The 12,787-nt window shown below is 30.9% G+C and overlaps 2 protein-coding genes across 2 annotated transcripts; one reads left to right on the top strand and one right to left on the bottom strand.

Moving 5' to 3' along the window:
- Window positions 1-1,501: 1,501 nt before the first annotated feature.
- On the top strand, window positions 1,502-6,941 carry LOC112734587 (DNA-directed RNA polymerase II subunit RPB7). Its single transcript, XM_025783971.3, has 7 exons — window positions 1,502-1,945; window positions 4,354-4,483; window positions 4,653-4,963; window positions 5,057-5,107; window positions 5,811-5,876; window positions 5,963-6,031; window positions 6,596-6,941. The coding sequence occupies exons 3-7, from the start codon at window positions 4,682-4,684 to the stop codon at window positions 6,656-6,658; spliced, it is 531 nt and encodes a 176-aa protein (XP_025639756.1). The 5' UTR covers window positions 1,502-1,945; window positions 4,354-4,483; window positions 4,653-4,681; the 3' UTR covers window positions 6,659-6,941.
- A 647-nt stretch (window positions 6,942-7,588) lies between these two features.
- Window positions 7,589-9,956, bottom strand: LOC112736097 (alkaline ceramidase TOD1). The gene is made up of 4 exons (XM_025785444.3): window positions 9,552-9,956; window positions 9,257-9,472; window positions 8,571-9,131; window positions 7,589-8,293 (listed from the first exon to the last, which is right to left on the bottom strand). The coding sequence occupies exons 1-4, from the start codon at window positions 9,808-9,810 to the stop codon at window positions 7,950-7,952; spliced, it is 1,380 nt and encodes a 459-aa protein (XP_025641229.1). The 5' UTR covers window positions 9,811-9,956; the 3' UTR covers window positions 7,589-7,949.
- Window positions 9,957-12,787: the final 2,831 nt, after the last annotated feature.

Genomic DNA, 12,787 nt, shown 5'->3' with positions numbered 1-12,787 from the left:
AAACGGCTAGCATTTTGTACCCACTTTAGTTGGCGGGGCGGGCCGGCCCGTCCCGCTTACGGTGCGGGCCTAGGTGAGGCGGGGCAGGTTGGAGTGAGCCGGCCCACATTGCCACCCCTAATATATATACTATCTAGTAATTTTTTTATATATTAAATAATTATAATCGTATAATAACATTAAAATCAGAAAACATATTAAATCTGTTACAGTATAACTATTTAAAATATCATTTTAATATTATAAAAAAATTGCATAAAAATTTTGCGGGATTAGCGAATTTTTTTAATTAGACAGGTTTTAAATCCTAGTCCGATCCACCTTTTTTAGCGAGTTTGGCGGGTCGGCCCGACGGATTGGACCCGTTTTACCACCCCTAATATATATATTAAGAATATTTATTATCACATATTTTATTATATAAAGGTAGAAACTTTTTGTTCTAAAAAATATAAATTAAATAAATATAAAAAATATAAGTTTTTTTATTCATTAAGATTAATTATTATGCAAATTTTTTTATAATATTAAAATGATATTTTAAGCTATAATATAAAAATGTAAAATAATTAAAATTTATTTTATATTACTTAACAAATAATTAGATTATTATATTTAAAATTTATTAACTAATTATTTTGTTAAATATATTATTATATCATATATTTTTTTATCAAAATATTTGTAAAAGTAAAATTTATTAAAAAAGTTATATATAATACATGAAAATATTAACTTTTTTTATTTAAGTATGTATTTAAAATTATATTATTTATTTTGTTTTTCTAAAAAATTTGAAAAAAATGAAAAAGTTAATATTTTCATGCATTATATATAATATTTTAAATAAATTATATTATATAATAATATTTTTAATAAACATAGTTAGTTAATAAATTTTAAATATAATAATCTAATTATTTGTCAAGTAATATAAAATAAAATTTTAATTATTTTATATTTTTATGTTTGTTATAGTTTAAAATATTATTTTAATATTATAAAAAAATTTTGCATAATAATTAATTTTAATAAATAAAAAATATTCATATTTTATATTTAATTATTTAAGAATAAAAAATTTTGTTACTGTTTAAAGTATTGTGTATTAAAGTATTGCCATTTAAAGTATTTATTTATGTATTAAAATATTCTATATTTATTAGAGTCCATCAATGCTCTTATTTTATATTAGCCTTTGATTTTTATCTAATAAAATCTAATGGCCTATATAAATGTGGCTTATTCAATAAGTACATAATTATTGAGCTTGTTCTCTAAATTATCTACTTTTTTTTATACTCATGTAAGATATTTCGTTAATTATTTAATTTTGACTTAACGGTGGGATTATATTAAAACTAAATAAAACTTTTATAAATTCAAATATAATTTTTTAAATCTTAAGAATCAAATGAGAAATACGGTTCGATTATATGCCAAAACTGAAAAAAATGAAAATCATTTTTGAACCGCTAAATCGGCCGGTAACCGGTCAGTCGAACCGAACCAGAATCCGGCTGGTTTTTTACTTTGCCCAAAAATGCTGAAATCGCAGCCGTTTAGTATTCAGTAACCCCACCCCCAACCCTTACCAGTTACCAACCCTAACTCACTCTAACTCTCCAACGGCGCAGCAGCACACTTTCCCTCGTCCCTCCCATCACCCTCGAGCTGGCCGTTCCTCTCAACGCCGGCGAGCTCAGTCCCTCCCTTTCGTTCCGCCGCCGGACTGCTCCTAACGCCGTCGCTGGTTGGAGCTTCGAAGCTCACTCGGTCCCTCACTCAGCTAACGTCTCAGACTCTCAGTAGTGGAAGCATAGTCACCGGGCTCGCCTCCTGCCTCCGTTGCGAAGGTTCCACCGTCGCCGGCGCCATCTCTGTTCCTGCCTCCGTCGCCATCTCTCCGTTTCCAGCGCCGTCATCCTTCCTTGCATTTGAAACTGTAATGGAGCCTCAGCTTGATTCTGATTTGTTTTTATTCTGAACTTTTTTATTCTGATTGTTGGTTTGATTCTGATTTAATTTTATTCTTCCGTAGTCCTCCCCATTGTTGATTCTGATGTGTTCTTTGGTTGGGTTGTTCTTGATTCTTTGGTTTACTTTGAATTTTTTGTTCTGCTTTTTTTTTTATATTAATTCTGGTTTAGGATTGATTCTATGCTTTTGACTCATTCAATGAATTTTTTCTAATTCATTTGTTCTGTTGCTGATTTATTTCTTTAATTATGGTTTTTTCAGATTTTATTTCTCTATTATATTTTATTAGTTGCCAAATCAGAAGGTACAATTTAGTATTATGGCTGATTTGGATTTGCTAAAGAAGATTCAAGATTTATTATCCCTCTCTTGGGTTGAATGAAGTTTTTGTTAAAGTTAAAAGAATGTATCTGAGCAATTGCAACATGCATTGTTATTATTACACACAGCAATTTGATGATTTGTTTGATCTTTGTTGCCTGTGTTGTTGATGGCCTGAAATTTTGAGCTGTTTGTTAGATATGAGTTTAGATTGTGATAAATTTTGATAATTGTTATGTTTTGAGAAGGTTTGGCTCAGTGATTAGGTTGAGTTTAATTGCAGAAGAGGTCTTGCTACTTTGTTGAATGCTGCAGTTTAATCACCAAATTAAACTTTTTTAGTCTACTCTCTATATCTCTTTCTACCTACTCTATCCGTGTATCTGCACATTTTAATTTCTTGCAAGCAACTCATCTTAAATAAACATGGTTCCCATTGTTTACATGAGGGGTTTTTTGAGGTATATATACTTGCTTTTATATTTCTTTCATTTATTTACTCTTTTGATTTGCTGCTTGTTTGGACTTACATACGATGGATTATTATTGCCTTCTTACTGCAAAACACTTCCATAAATGAAATTGTGTAGATCAAATAGAATGTGATTATTAGCATATTTATTCTTTGTAAATTAATTCTTATGTATGTTGGTGGGCATCTCTCTAGGATATGTGATTATTAGCATATTTATTCTTTGTAAATTAGCATATTTTTCTGTTATTTAAGTTTTGAGTTTATATTTTGATAAGATTATAATACTCTGGTTGATGATATTCATACAATGCTTTTAATTTGAAAGACATTTTAAGGTTTATACTTTATATAAACTATATTTATGTTTTATGGTGGTTATTTATAATTTATTTTTTATTATAAAACGGTTTTTTCAGTTGAACCTCGGTTGAACCGGTTAGACCAATAAATCAGTGAACCAGTAACTAAAGCGGTTCGATGGTCGATTCGGTTTTCAGAACCTTATTGATTACCTAAATGTAAAGATCAATTTAATACCATAAAATAAATTGCAAAATTACCGATATGCAAACTAATTAATAATTTTCATGTGTGGAATTAATTTTTAAACTTATTATATTATTATGGAAAAATTACTCTAAAGGACCGTTAGGAAGACTTAATTATTAAAAAGGACCTTTAATACCAAAATTATTAAAAAGGACCAAATCTTTTTATAAAAAGATAAATATATTTTTAATTATTTTTTTATTTATTTTGTATAATCTTTAATATATGTTATTTAATTTACAATGTTATATAGATATTTATGAATATTCATTTGGGATTAATTAGTTAATTAATTTAAAAAAAATTACTCTAAAAGATTATTAGGGAGATTTAATTATTAAAATATTAATTCTTAACTATTTATTTATTTATTTTTTATAATTTTTATATTAAAAATTTTTATTTTTCTAAAATTTTGGTAATTTTTATTATTTATTATTTATTTATTTATTACTTTTATAATCTTTTGTCCTTTTTTCGTTAGGTAAAGATCATAAAAATAAATAAATAAAAATAAATAAATAATTAATAAAAATTACTAAAATTTTAAGAAAAATAAAATTTACCAACATAAAAATTATAAAAAATAAATAAATAATAATTAAAGATATATTTATTTTCTTATAAAAAGATTTGATTCTTATTAAAAGATTTGATTTGTTTTCTTAAATAATATAAAAAGATTTGATTCGTTTTCTTAAATATTATAAAAAGATTTTTTTTGGTAACTGGAATAAATTAAACAAAGAAAAATAAATCAAAAAATCTGCTTATAAATAGAGGATAGTCCTTTTTAAGAATACTCTTAAACTCTTTTCAAGGTGAATATTTTTAAACTCTTTCCAAAGTAAAGGAAATTCTACTTGAAAAAATTGTAACTTCATTGTCATCTTTATCATAGTGTTTTATTTTTTTAATAATTTTAGTATTAAAAGTCCTTTTTAATAATTAAATCTTCGTTAAGTTGAAGCTTTTTTTTTTTTTTCTTCTGTTTATCGTAGCCCTAACTTGTGAATTTTCATTCCCAGTTTACTTTCTCTTCGTTTGCGGCAAGGGCTCGTCTTCATCCACCGCCTGCTACCACATCAGCACTCAACTACGTCTAATTCCCACGCTCCGCCGTGATTCTGCCTGCGATCAGTTTAGATTTAAAATACGGTAAAGCTTCGATTTTTGTGAATTATATCCTAGCTTGAATAGAATCCAATACCTTTGTTGGGTTGCAAGACTTTGTTTGATTTGAAGATTCATTGCCACTAAATCTTTGTATCAATTGTTAATATCTTAATTCTTTGTTCTGTTGCTACTACTTATATTATGGCAAAAGGGGCATCAACAAGCACAAGAAAGAGGAAAATGTTCTTCCATATAGTTTTGGAGCGGAACATGCAGCTGCATCCCCGTTACTTTGGTCGTAACCTCCGCGACAATCTTGTTTCCAAGCTCATGAAAGATGTTGAAGGCACCTGCAGTGGTCGGCATGGCTTTGTGGTGGCTGTTACTGGGATTGAAAACATCGGCAAGGGTTTGATTAGGGATGGGACAGGATTTGTCACATTCCCTGTTAAGTACCAATGTGTTGTTTTTAGGCCATTTAAAGGGGAGATCTTAGAAGCAGTTGTTACCATGGTCAACAAGGTTTGAAGCTGTTTGTTTCCTTGATTCAAATGCGGCTAAGCAAACCAGTGGTTTATAGAATTTTGCTTACTAACTTGAGTTCTGTTTGTGCAGATGGGATTCTTTGCCGAAGCTGGACCCGTGCAAATTTTTGTTTCAAATCATGTATGCTTTTTTTTATTTGCATATTTTACCCAAAGATTGTTATTGTATGTCTTTGTTTTGAATGCTATTATGTTTATCCTTCATTATGCATCAATGAAACAACACCCTGAAATTTTGTGGCTATATTAATCTTAATATTAATTTTGGTGAGGTAGGGGGTTTGGGTTGAAATAAATTGGAGGTGGACTTTGTTATGATTATGCCAGTTAAATTTCAATACTGAAAGGATGTTGTTCTTTGACGTGAAATGAGTCGTGCAATCCGAAATTTATGGGTATTAAATTGTTAATGGCCTTCCATGATTAATACAACTCGGTCACTGTGTTTGGAGAACACCACAAAGATCACTGTGTAGACTGGTGATCATTTAGTTAGAATCAATTATTCGGATAATGGGAACAATTCTTCATTTCACTTTTTCTCTATCTGAAAATGACTTAATGTGAGAATTTTGGGTTTCAGTCGAACCCGATACTGAGTTATTCCTTTAATTGTCTGACAATTGAGGAAATGTTAGTTTTGCAAGCTACAAATTGTGAATTTGTGATATGAGGTTGGACTTCCTCAAATACTTTTTGTTTGCATTCACTCTGCAAGTTCTGAATGAAAGTGAGCTTTCTTTATTTTATGTCGCAACTGGAATGCTTTATTACATACCTTTTAATACATTTTTTGTCTGTTATTCTTTTTCCCCCTTGCTCAGTTGATTCCTGATGATATGGAGTTTCAGTCTGGGGATATGCCAAATTATACTACTTCAGATGGTTCTGTACGTATTTTCTTATCTTCTCCTTGTAAAGCAAGAGAGGAAATTATGGGTTATGATTTTGGAATTAATCAATTGATCTTGTGCAGGTAAAAATTCAAAAAGATAGTGAAGTGAGATTGAAGATTATGGGAACTCGGGTGGATGCTACCGAAATTGTATGCACTTACATATTTATTCTTTTACTGCCTTTTAGCTTTTGTGGAACTCTCTCATTTACTTTGCACATCTAGAATATTAGTTTATGCATTGTTCCTACCATATGGTTACTTTTTCTGTTTTAGTTTTAGGATGTTTAGTTCTGTGGAGTCCTATGGAGACTTGGAGAGTTTTCTTCTTGTCTTTGGTTTTTCTTTTGTTTTCTGTAGCTTTATGATTTGTTTTAGGAGGGTACCTACCCTGTGTTTTAATTCCTCCATCTTTTCTTCTCTTATAATAATTTTTAAAAAATGGGTTACCACCAAGCAAGTAATTTACTACCTACCCTAGCTGAGACTGCACTTTAGTGTTGAGAATCAGTACTGCTTTATGCTGCAATGTGGTAAACTAAATTCAGATCACACTTGTATGAGATGCGTTACACACTTACACTAGTAGCCTAGAGCAGTTTTAGTAACTCGTGGTTGGTGCCTTGGTGCTGCTGGATCTTCAATATATTTATATGGTTTAAGGTTCCAATATTTATCTTGAGATAACCCCCTTTTTTTCCTTCTACTTTGCAGTTCTGCATTGGTACCATAAAAGATGATTTCTTGGGTGTGATCAATGATCCTGCGACAGCTTAAATGCACCCTTCTGTACCCTTCATCGTATATAGTTTGCATGGCAAGGATGATGATGCACATGGAATCTTTCAATTATCTTGGTGTAGCATTTGCTGAACGCACTAGTTCTCAGTGAATTACTCGACTACTGTATCGAATTTCCTGCTAACTGTTCGGGCTTAGTAAATTACTAATTAAATGTTAGAATGTAGAGCTAAATCTTAAAAACGTGACATGAAAACCAGCACTTGTTATGTGTAGAACGACTGCATTTTATAATTATTGAATGACTATATTGTTGGCACTTTTTCTTTTTTGTAATTACGGAACTGAATTCTTGGCCAAAAAAAGAAAGTGAATTGATTTATTTTTCTTATCCATTAAAACGACTAAGCTAGTATTGAATTTTTCTTTAGATTAAATCGACATCACTGCCTTTCATGTGTTAATTTTATCACGCTATCTCCGTGGATCTAAAATTAATGGCAACTTAATTTTTGAGAAAAGGACAAATAGATCTTTGACCTTTTGTCCTGTGGATATTTTCGTCCCTGACCATTGAAAAATACTTTTAAGTCCCTAACTTTCACAAAATTTGGACGGATCAGTCCCTCCGTCCAAATGCCTCCGCCAAGGACTGATCCGTCCAAATGCCTCTGTCAGGGATTGATTTGTCCAAGTTTTGTGAAGGTCAGAGACTTAAAAGTATTTTTCAATGGTTAGGGACGAAAATGTCCGCGGAAAAAAAGGTTAGGACCTATTTATCATTTTCTCTAATTTTTTTAACTAATCAAACGATAGTTGGGTCATTTTTATAATCAAAATGTTAATTTTGGTTTACTTAGTTCACATTTAGTGGTAAAGTGTATATTTACTCTATTTAGCTAATAAGGATTTATTTTTTTGCCCAAAAAATGATTAACCTACATGAAATTTTTGAAAATGAAAAGTACAAAAATGATCCCCATATAGGCATATATTATGAAAAATATTACAGTCTCTAACGTTAACAAAAAAAAAAAAAGTCTCTAACAAGCTTGAGTACGAGTGGATAAGAACATTGAGACAAGATTTGGGCAGAAAGTTCGATTGTACAGAATCCTAGGTGCAATCCCAACATCAAATTGAGAAACAGTATTTTGTTCCATGTCATGTCAATGTCTCAAACAGAGAAGCTTCATTGCCAGTAATGCAGTGACTACACTAAAATTACCTTCAGCTAATTCTTCATGAATCTTTGGTAGGAGCCTTTTGTGAAAAAAAAATTCTTTTCTATATCCCTGTGGGAACATGTCAACATGACTAATGAGTTTCACCCCCACATTGCGGAAAGATAATGTTGGCAACTGCCGCAGCAGTTGCCATTTGCATGCAACAAATAATCTGTTTTTGCCCTTTTGGTAATTTTTCTTGCACTCTTGGGAGTGGTCCTATGATCACTTGGCTTAAGATTGTGCCTGTATTCAACTGTCACTTGCTCAAATACTTCAACCTCAAACATGTTGAGCTTTATCTTTGGGTTCATGTGATCCCTAACAAATGCAAATGCCAATTGGTCTCTTGGGTTAAATGCCTCCAATTCATTGAACATCAAACAGGAGAAGACGTTGCTCCTAAGTCCATGCTTCCTCAGTATTAGAGCACTGTCTGGTACATCTGTCATACATAAGTTAAAACAATTAGCACCAAAATTTTGTACCTAGGATGAAGGATAGGAACAAAAATTAATTAATAATCCAAATGGTTTAAAAATTTTGCTGCTGAGCCTTAGACTGAAGGTATGATCCAAAGATTTTGGACCACATTTGAGGAGCATGTGCAACACTACTACACTTTTGGATAACCAAGTTCATGTCTTAATGCAAATGTGAGTGAACAATTTCAACTTTGCATAACCAAAGAAGCAGTTCTAGAAATTCAATAGTTTATTTACCTGAGAGAAAAGGAAGCTTCTTGGGGCTCCATGGTTTCAATCCATTTTCACAGTATGTCTCCATTTGCAACTTCAAGGCATTGATATCCCACCATTTTCTCCACCTTGCAGTTGCCATTGCTTCCTCTATTGTATGCACAAAATAAGGGTGTTTCGATATAGCCATGTCTGCATTCTCAGCTACAACAAGCGAATGAATCAACAACAATGGATCAACCATTAGTTGCAGCTTTGCATCTATCCAAATGCTGAATTTTGAGTTTGGGAACAGCCTATGAACTAGATATTTAGGTATAACCCCGTTCATTGCCGGGTTCAAATATAAATCACCTTTTGAAACAACTACAATCCTCCACACACCTATCACATGTTCACTGGAATTTCTTGAAATCAATCCATGGTGTTCTAGCACTTTCAGGGTAACATCATCTATGAACATGAAAAAACACACATTTTCTAGTGTTTTGGATCCAAGGCCCCTTGGTTGCCGGATCTTGTCATGGTCATTGAAGATTGCTGAAACTACAACTACGCTTGAACATTTTTCCATAGCTATTCGATCTGCATTCATGGAAAAACGAGTTAAGGTACAACATGGAAGTATTTTTTTTTTTCTTTTTTTCTGAAAGGACTATTTCTTTCAGAGTCTTAATTTCAGTGGCAATTTATAACTGATAGAAACTAACCGGAATCTCCAATTGGAAACCTCTTAAAGAATCCACATGGAACTTCCCTGCTGTCGTTTCGACGATCGAAATAAGAAAACCTCAAATGTGTGCTGAGATTGCCACCAAAACTATCAGCATTCCCCTGCATATACGCCATAGAACTTGAACTTGAACTTGTAGCCGGTGAAGAGTTCATTTGGAAATGCTGAATTTCCTCCAAAACATTTCGGTAATCTAAACACAAAAACCATCACCCATTAAAAACAGAAAAAATTGGGATCATAGAATGCTCTGTTTTTGCACTCTGCATTACCTGAAAAGTTAACTGGGGAAGAACATTTAGAACGTGTGGTTGAAACAGCATACTTGTGTTCTCCATAGGAAGAAGGGTAAGAAAAGATTGGATCTTGAATGGGATAATCAAATGGGGTTGATCTTAATATGCATTTGGATTTAGAGGAAATAGCGTAGAGAGCAAGGAAGAGAGAAATGAAGAGATAGAGCATAGAGAAACAGAGGAGCTTTGAATGGAGGACAATGATGGACTTCGAATTTGTTAATAGCTTCCCCATGATGATGATGATGATGAAAAATAAGAGACTTCCATGGATTTTGGTTCCTTGGTTTTGATTTGAATTTCATTGCATTTTTTTTTAGAACAAGGTACACAGATGAGTGATCATTGATGATCTTCAAAATTCATAGTCACACCACACACATCACATTCATGGGGCAGTGGGGTCATAACAAACTTGAATAAGTCAGATCAAGAACATATATGTTGATCATTATGATAAGTATAGCGAATTGATATTTAATTAGTCAATATTAATTAATTTTTTATTGAAAATTATTTTTAGAATTTTCATTTTTTTTAAGATTTAGAATTATAATTAAAAATTTAAGATAAAAAATAATTTTTAGAATGTTGGTTGATATTAACAAAAAATTAATTCATTTTCTAATTAAACTCTGATCAATGAGAAAGAGCTTAATTTCCAACCAAATTTTGTTGGATTAGATTACTACTATTTCATTTAGTGAGTATAAGAAGTATACTATTTATCGTTAACGTAATAATATAGGAAAATTATCAGGTGTACCGGAGAACATCGGTGTTCCAGTTGTTTTAACCGTTGATTTCAATTAATATATATTATATATATCTTTTATAATTAAGATCAACGGTTAAAACAACTGGAACACCGATGTTCCCGGTACACCTGATAACCTTCCAATAATATATACCAGGTATTTGTGTAAAAAAAATACTACAAATAAAAAAATTATTTGTTTTACGGAATAGAAGATATGTCTTTTACATGACTTGTAGCTAGGGCTGGAAGTGAGCCGAGCTGAGTCGAGCTAGACCAAGCTCAAGTTTGGCTCACAAAAATTGAGCTTGGCTCACGGCTCGACTCATTAACAATCAAGTTTATTTCTTAAGCTCAAGCTCGACTCACCAAAAGCTCACGAGCTGGCTCGAGCTCACGAGCTGGCTCAAATAAGAGAGACATAGATACATAATCTATAATTTTATATCAATAAATTATAACTTATATATTTTTAAAAATATTTGAAAAGATCAATTTTATATATTGTTTATCTATCAATAAATTATAAATTTTTTATTTATGTCCTATATTAAAATTATATGTAAAAAATAAATATAAATATTAAATAATTAAGATTGTTATATATATATATATATATATAATCGAGCCAGCTCACGAGCTAATGAACTGAGCTTATCCAAGCTCAAGCTCGGCTCATTTAATTTATGAGCTCAATTTCAGGCTCAAGCTTGGCTCACCAGCTCACGAGCTTAGCTTATCGAGCTGTTAACGAGTCGAGCTCGAGCTGGCTCATGAGCTGGCTTGACTCACTTCCAGCCCTACTTGTAGCAATAAAAAAACTATATTAGTTACATGTCAGTTCCAAAGAAACGCACGTTGGATAAAAAAAAGTCCAATAAACTCTTTGGAAAATGAGAGGTTTTTGGCCAACATTAAAAGTTTAATCATTAGCGCAATCAATTTCTATATAAAATTTAAAAAGTTTTGTTGTATAAAAAATACAAACGTTGAAATACTTTGAATTAGCTGGATTCTATTCTCTAATAAAATATAGAATCTGTATATAATATTAACTAAAATAGTTTTAAATAGTTATATTTTTTAATAAAATCAAAGAAACAGAATTTTAGAATTATTTTATTTAATAAAATTTTTAAATAAAAATAATTCTATTAAATAACAACTTTTACTTATAACTCGTATAAATATTTATTTTAAAATTTATTTATTTTATAAGAAGAAAAAATATTTTGAATGAAATATTTGAAGGAAATACTAAATTGATGATCCAAAAATAATAAATAATTAGTATGTAATTATATAATTTACAAAAACTACACCTTGAAATTCTCATTTTTATTAGGTGAAAACTCAGGTGCAGTCAACTCACGTAAAATTGATAGTTGAGAGCCGTTAAATGATTTGGTGAAGTTAACTGCACCTGAGTTTTCACATTTTTATTATTATAATAAAATCTGCCTAATAAAACAGTAAAGGATTATTAATATTTTTTTAAGAAAAGAAAAAATCAACAAAGGAAAATATTGTTTTATATAACTGTAAATTCAAGGAAAATTATTATCAGTACTTTGAGAAGGCAATCAGAGATTCAGAGTACTGATGTTTCGGTAAAACATGGTCTCACCGATAAGAAACTGATTGGCTATATTTGATTCACTGTCTAATTTCATTTCTAGTCCTTTTGATGCTAATGTAAGAGGTATTTTTTTTTACTCGTTTCTGTTACTTCCTTTTTTTAATTGGTTTCCAGTTTCGTAGTTAATTAAAAAAGGAGAAATAAGTAAAAAATATGAAATAAATATGATACAAAACTCAAATGATAGAGTAGACAGTTAACTTGGATACTTGAGAAAGTTCCAAAATTGTCAAGTGATTTTTAGTTTGGTAAAATGGTATGATTTTTGGCTTCATATGACATCATAGTTGTTAGTAAATTCTGACATGCATGTTCTAACCACAAAAGTTCTAATAGCCTTCGTGCTTGTATTGTGAGGACCAAGATTTGTCATGGACTCATGGTATTGTTCTATGAATTATTCTAAGAGCACTCTAGATTTTGGTTCAATTGTTAACATTTGTATATTTAAATCAAGATGTCAACTTCCTATAATCCGTATCCAAATTATTGTAATTATCATAGAACATCAAAAACCAACTTGAATTAGTCAAATCGTTAGCTCACTTGTCTGTTTAAATAAGTGTTAAAATTCAAATGCTGCCAACAACAAACCTTAAATAGAACTCGTATCGGTAACAAATTAGTCTTTAATCAACCAGATTGGAGATTATGGTGAAAAAAAAATCATGGAACATTGAAACTCTTGTACTTCTGTTCTAGCCAACTAATTTGTTGTGACACATGGTGGTCCATACTCAACACTTTTCTTCATTTTCCACAAAGATCAAAAGAACGGTATTCCTACCAACTCATTCCAAAAACAAAAAATGGTGT

Source organism: Arachis hypogaea, chromosome 3, assembly GCF_003086295.3.
Source record: "Arachis hypogaea cultivar Tifrunner chromosome 3, arahy.Tifrunner.gnm2.J5K5, whole genome shotgun sequence".
In the NCBI taxonomy this organism is placed as follows: Eukaryota; Viridiplantae; Streptophyta; class Magnoliopsida; order Fabales; family Fabaceae; genus Arachis; species Arachis hypogaea.
The sequence above is the reverse complement of the archived record's forward strand: the minus strand, read 5'-3'. Positions and strand labels throughout refer to the sequence as shown.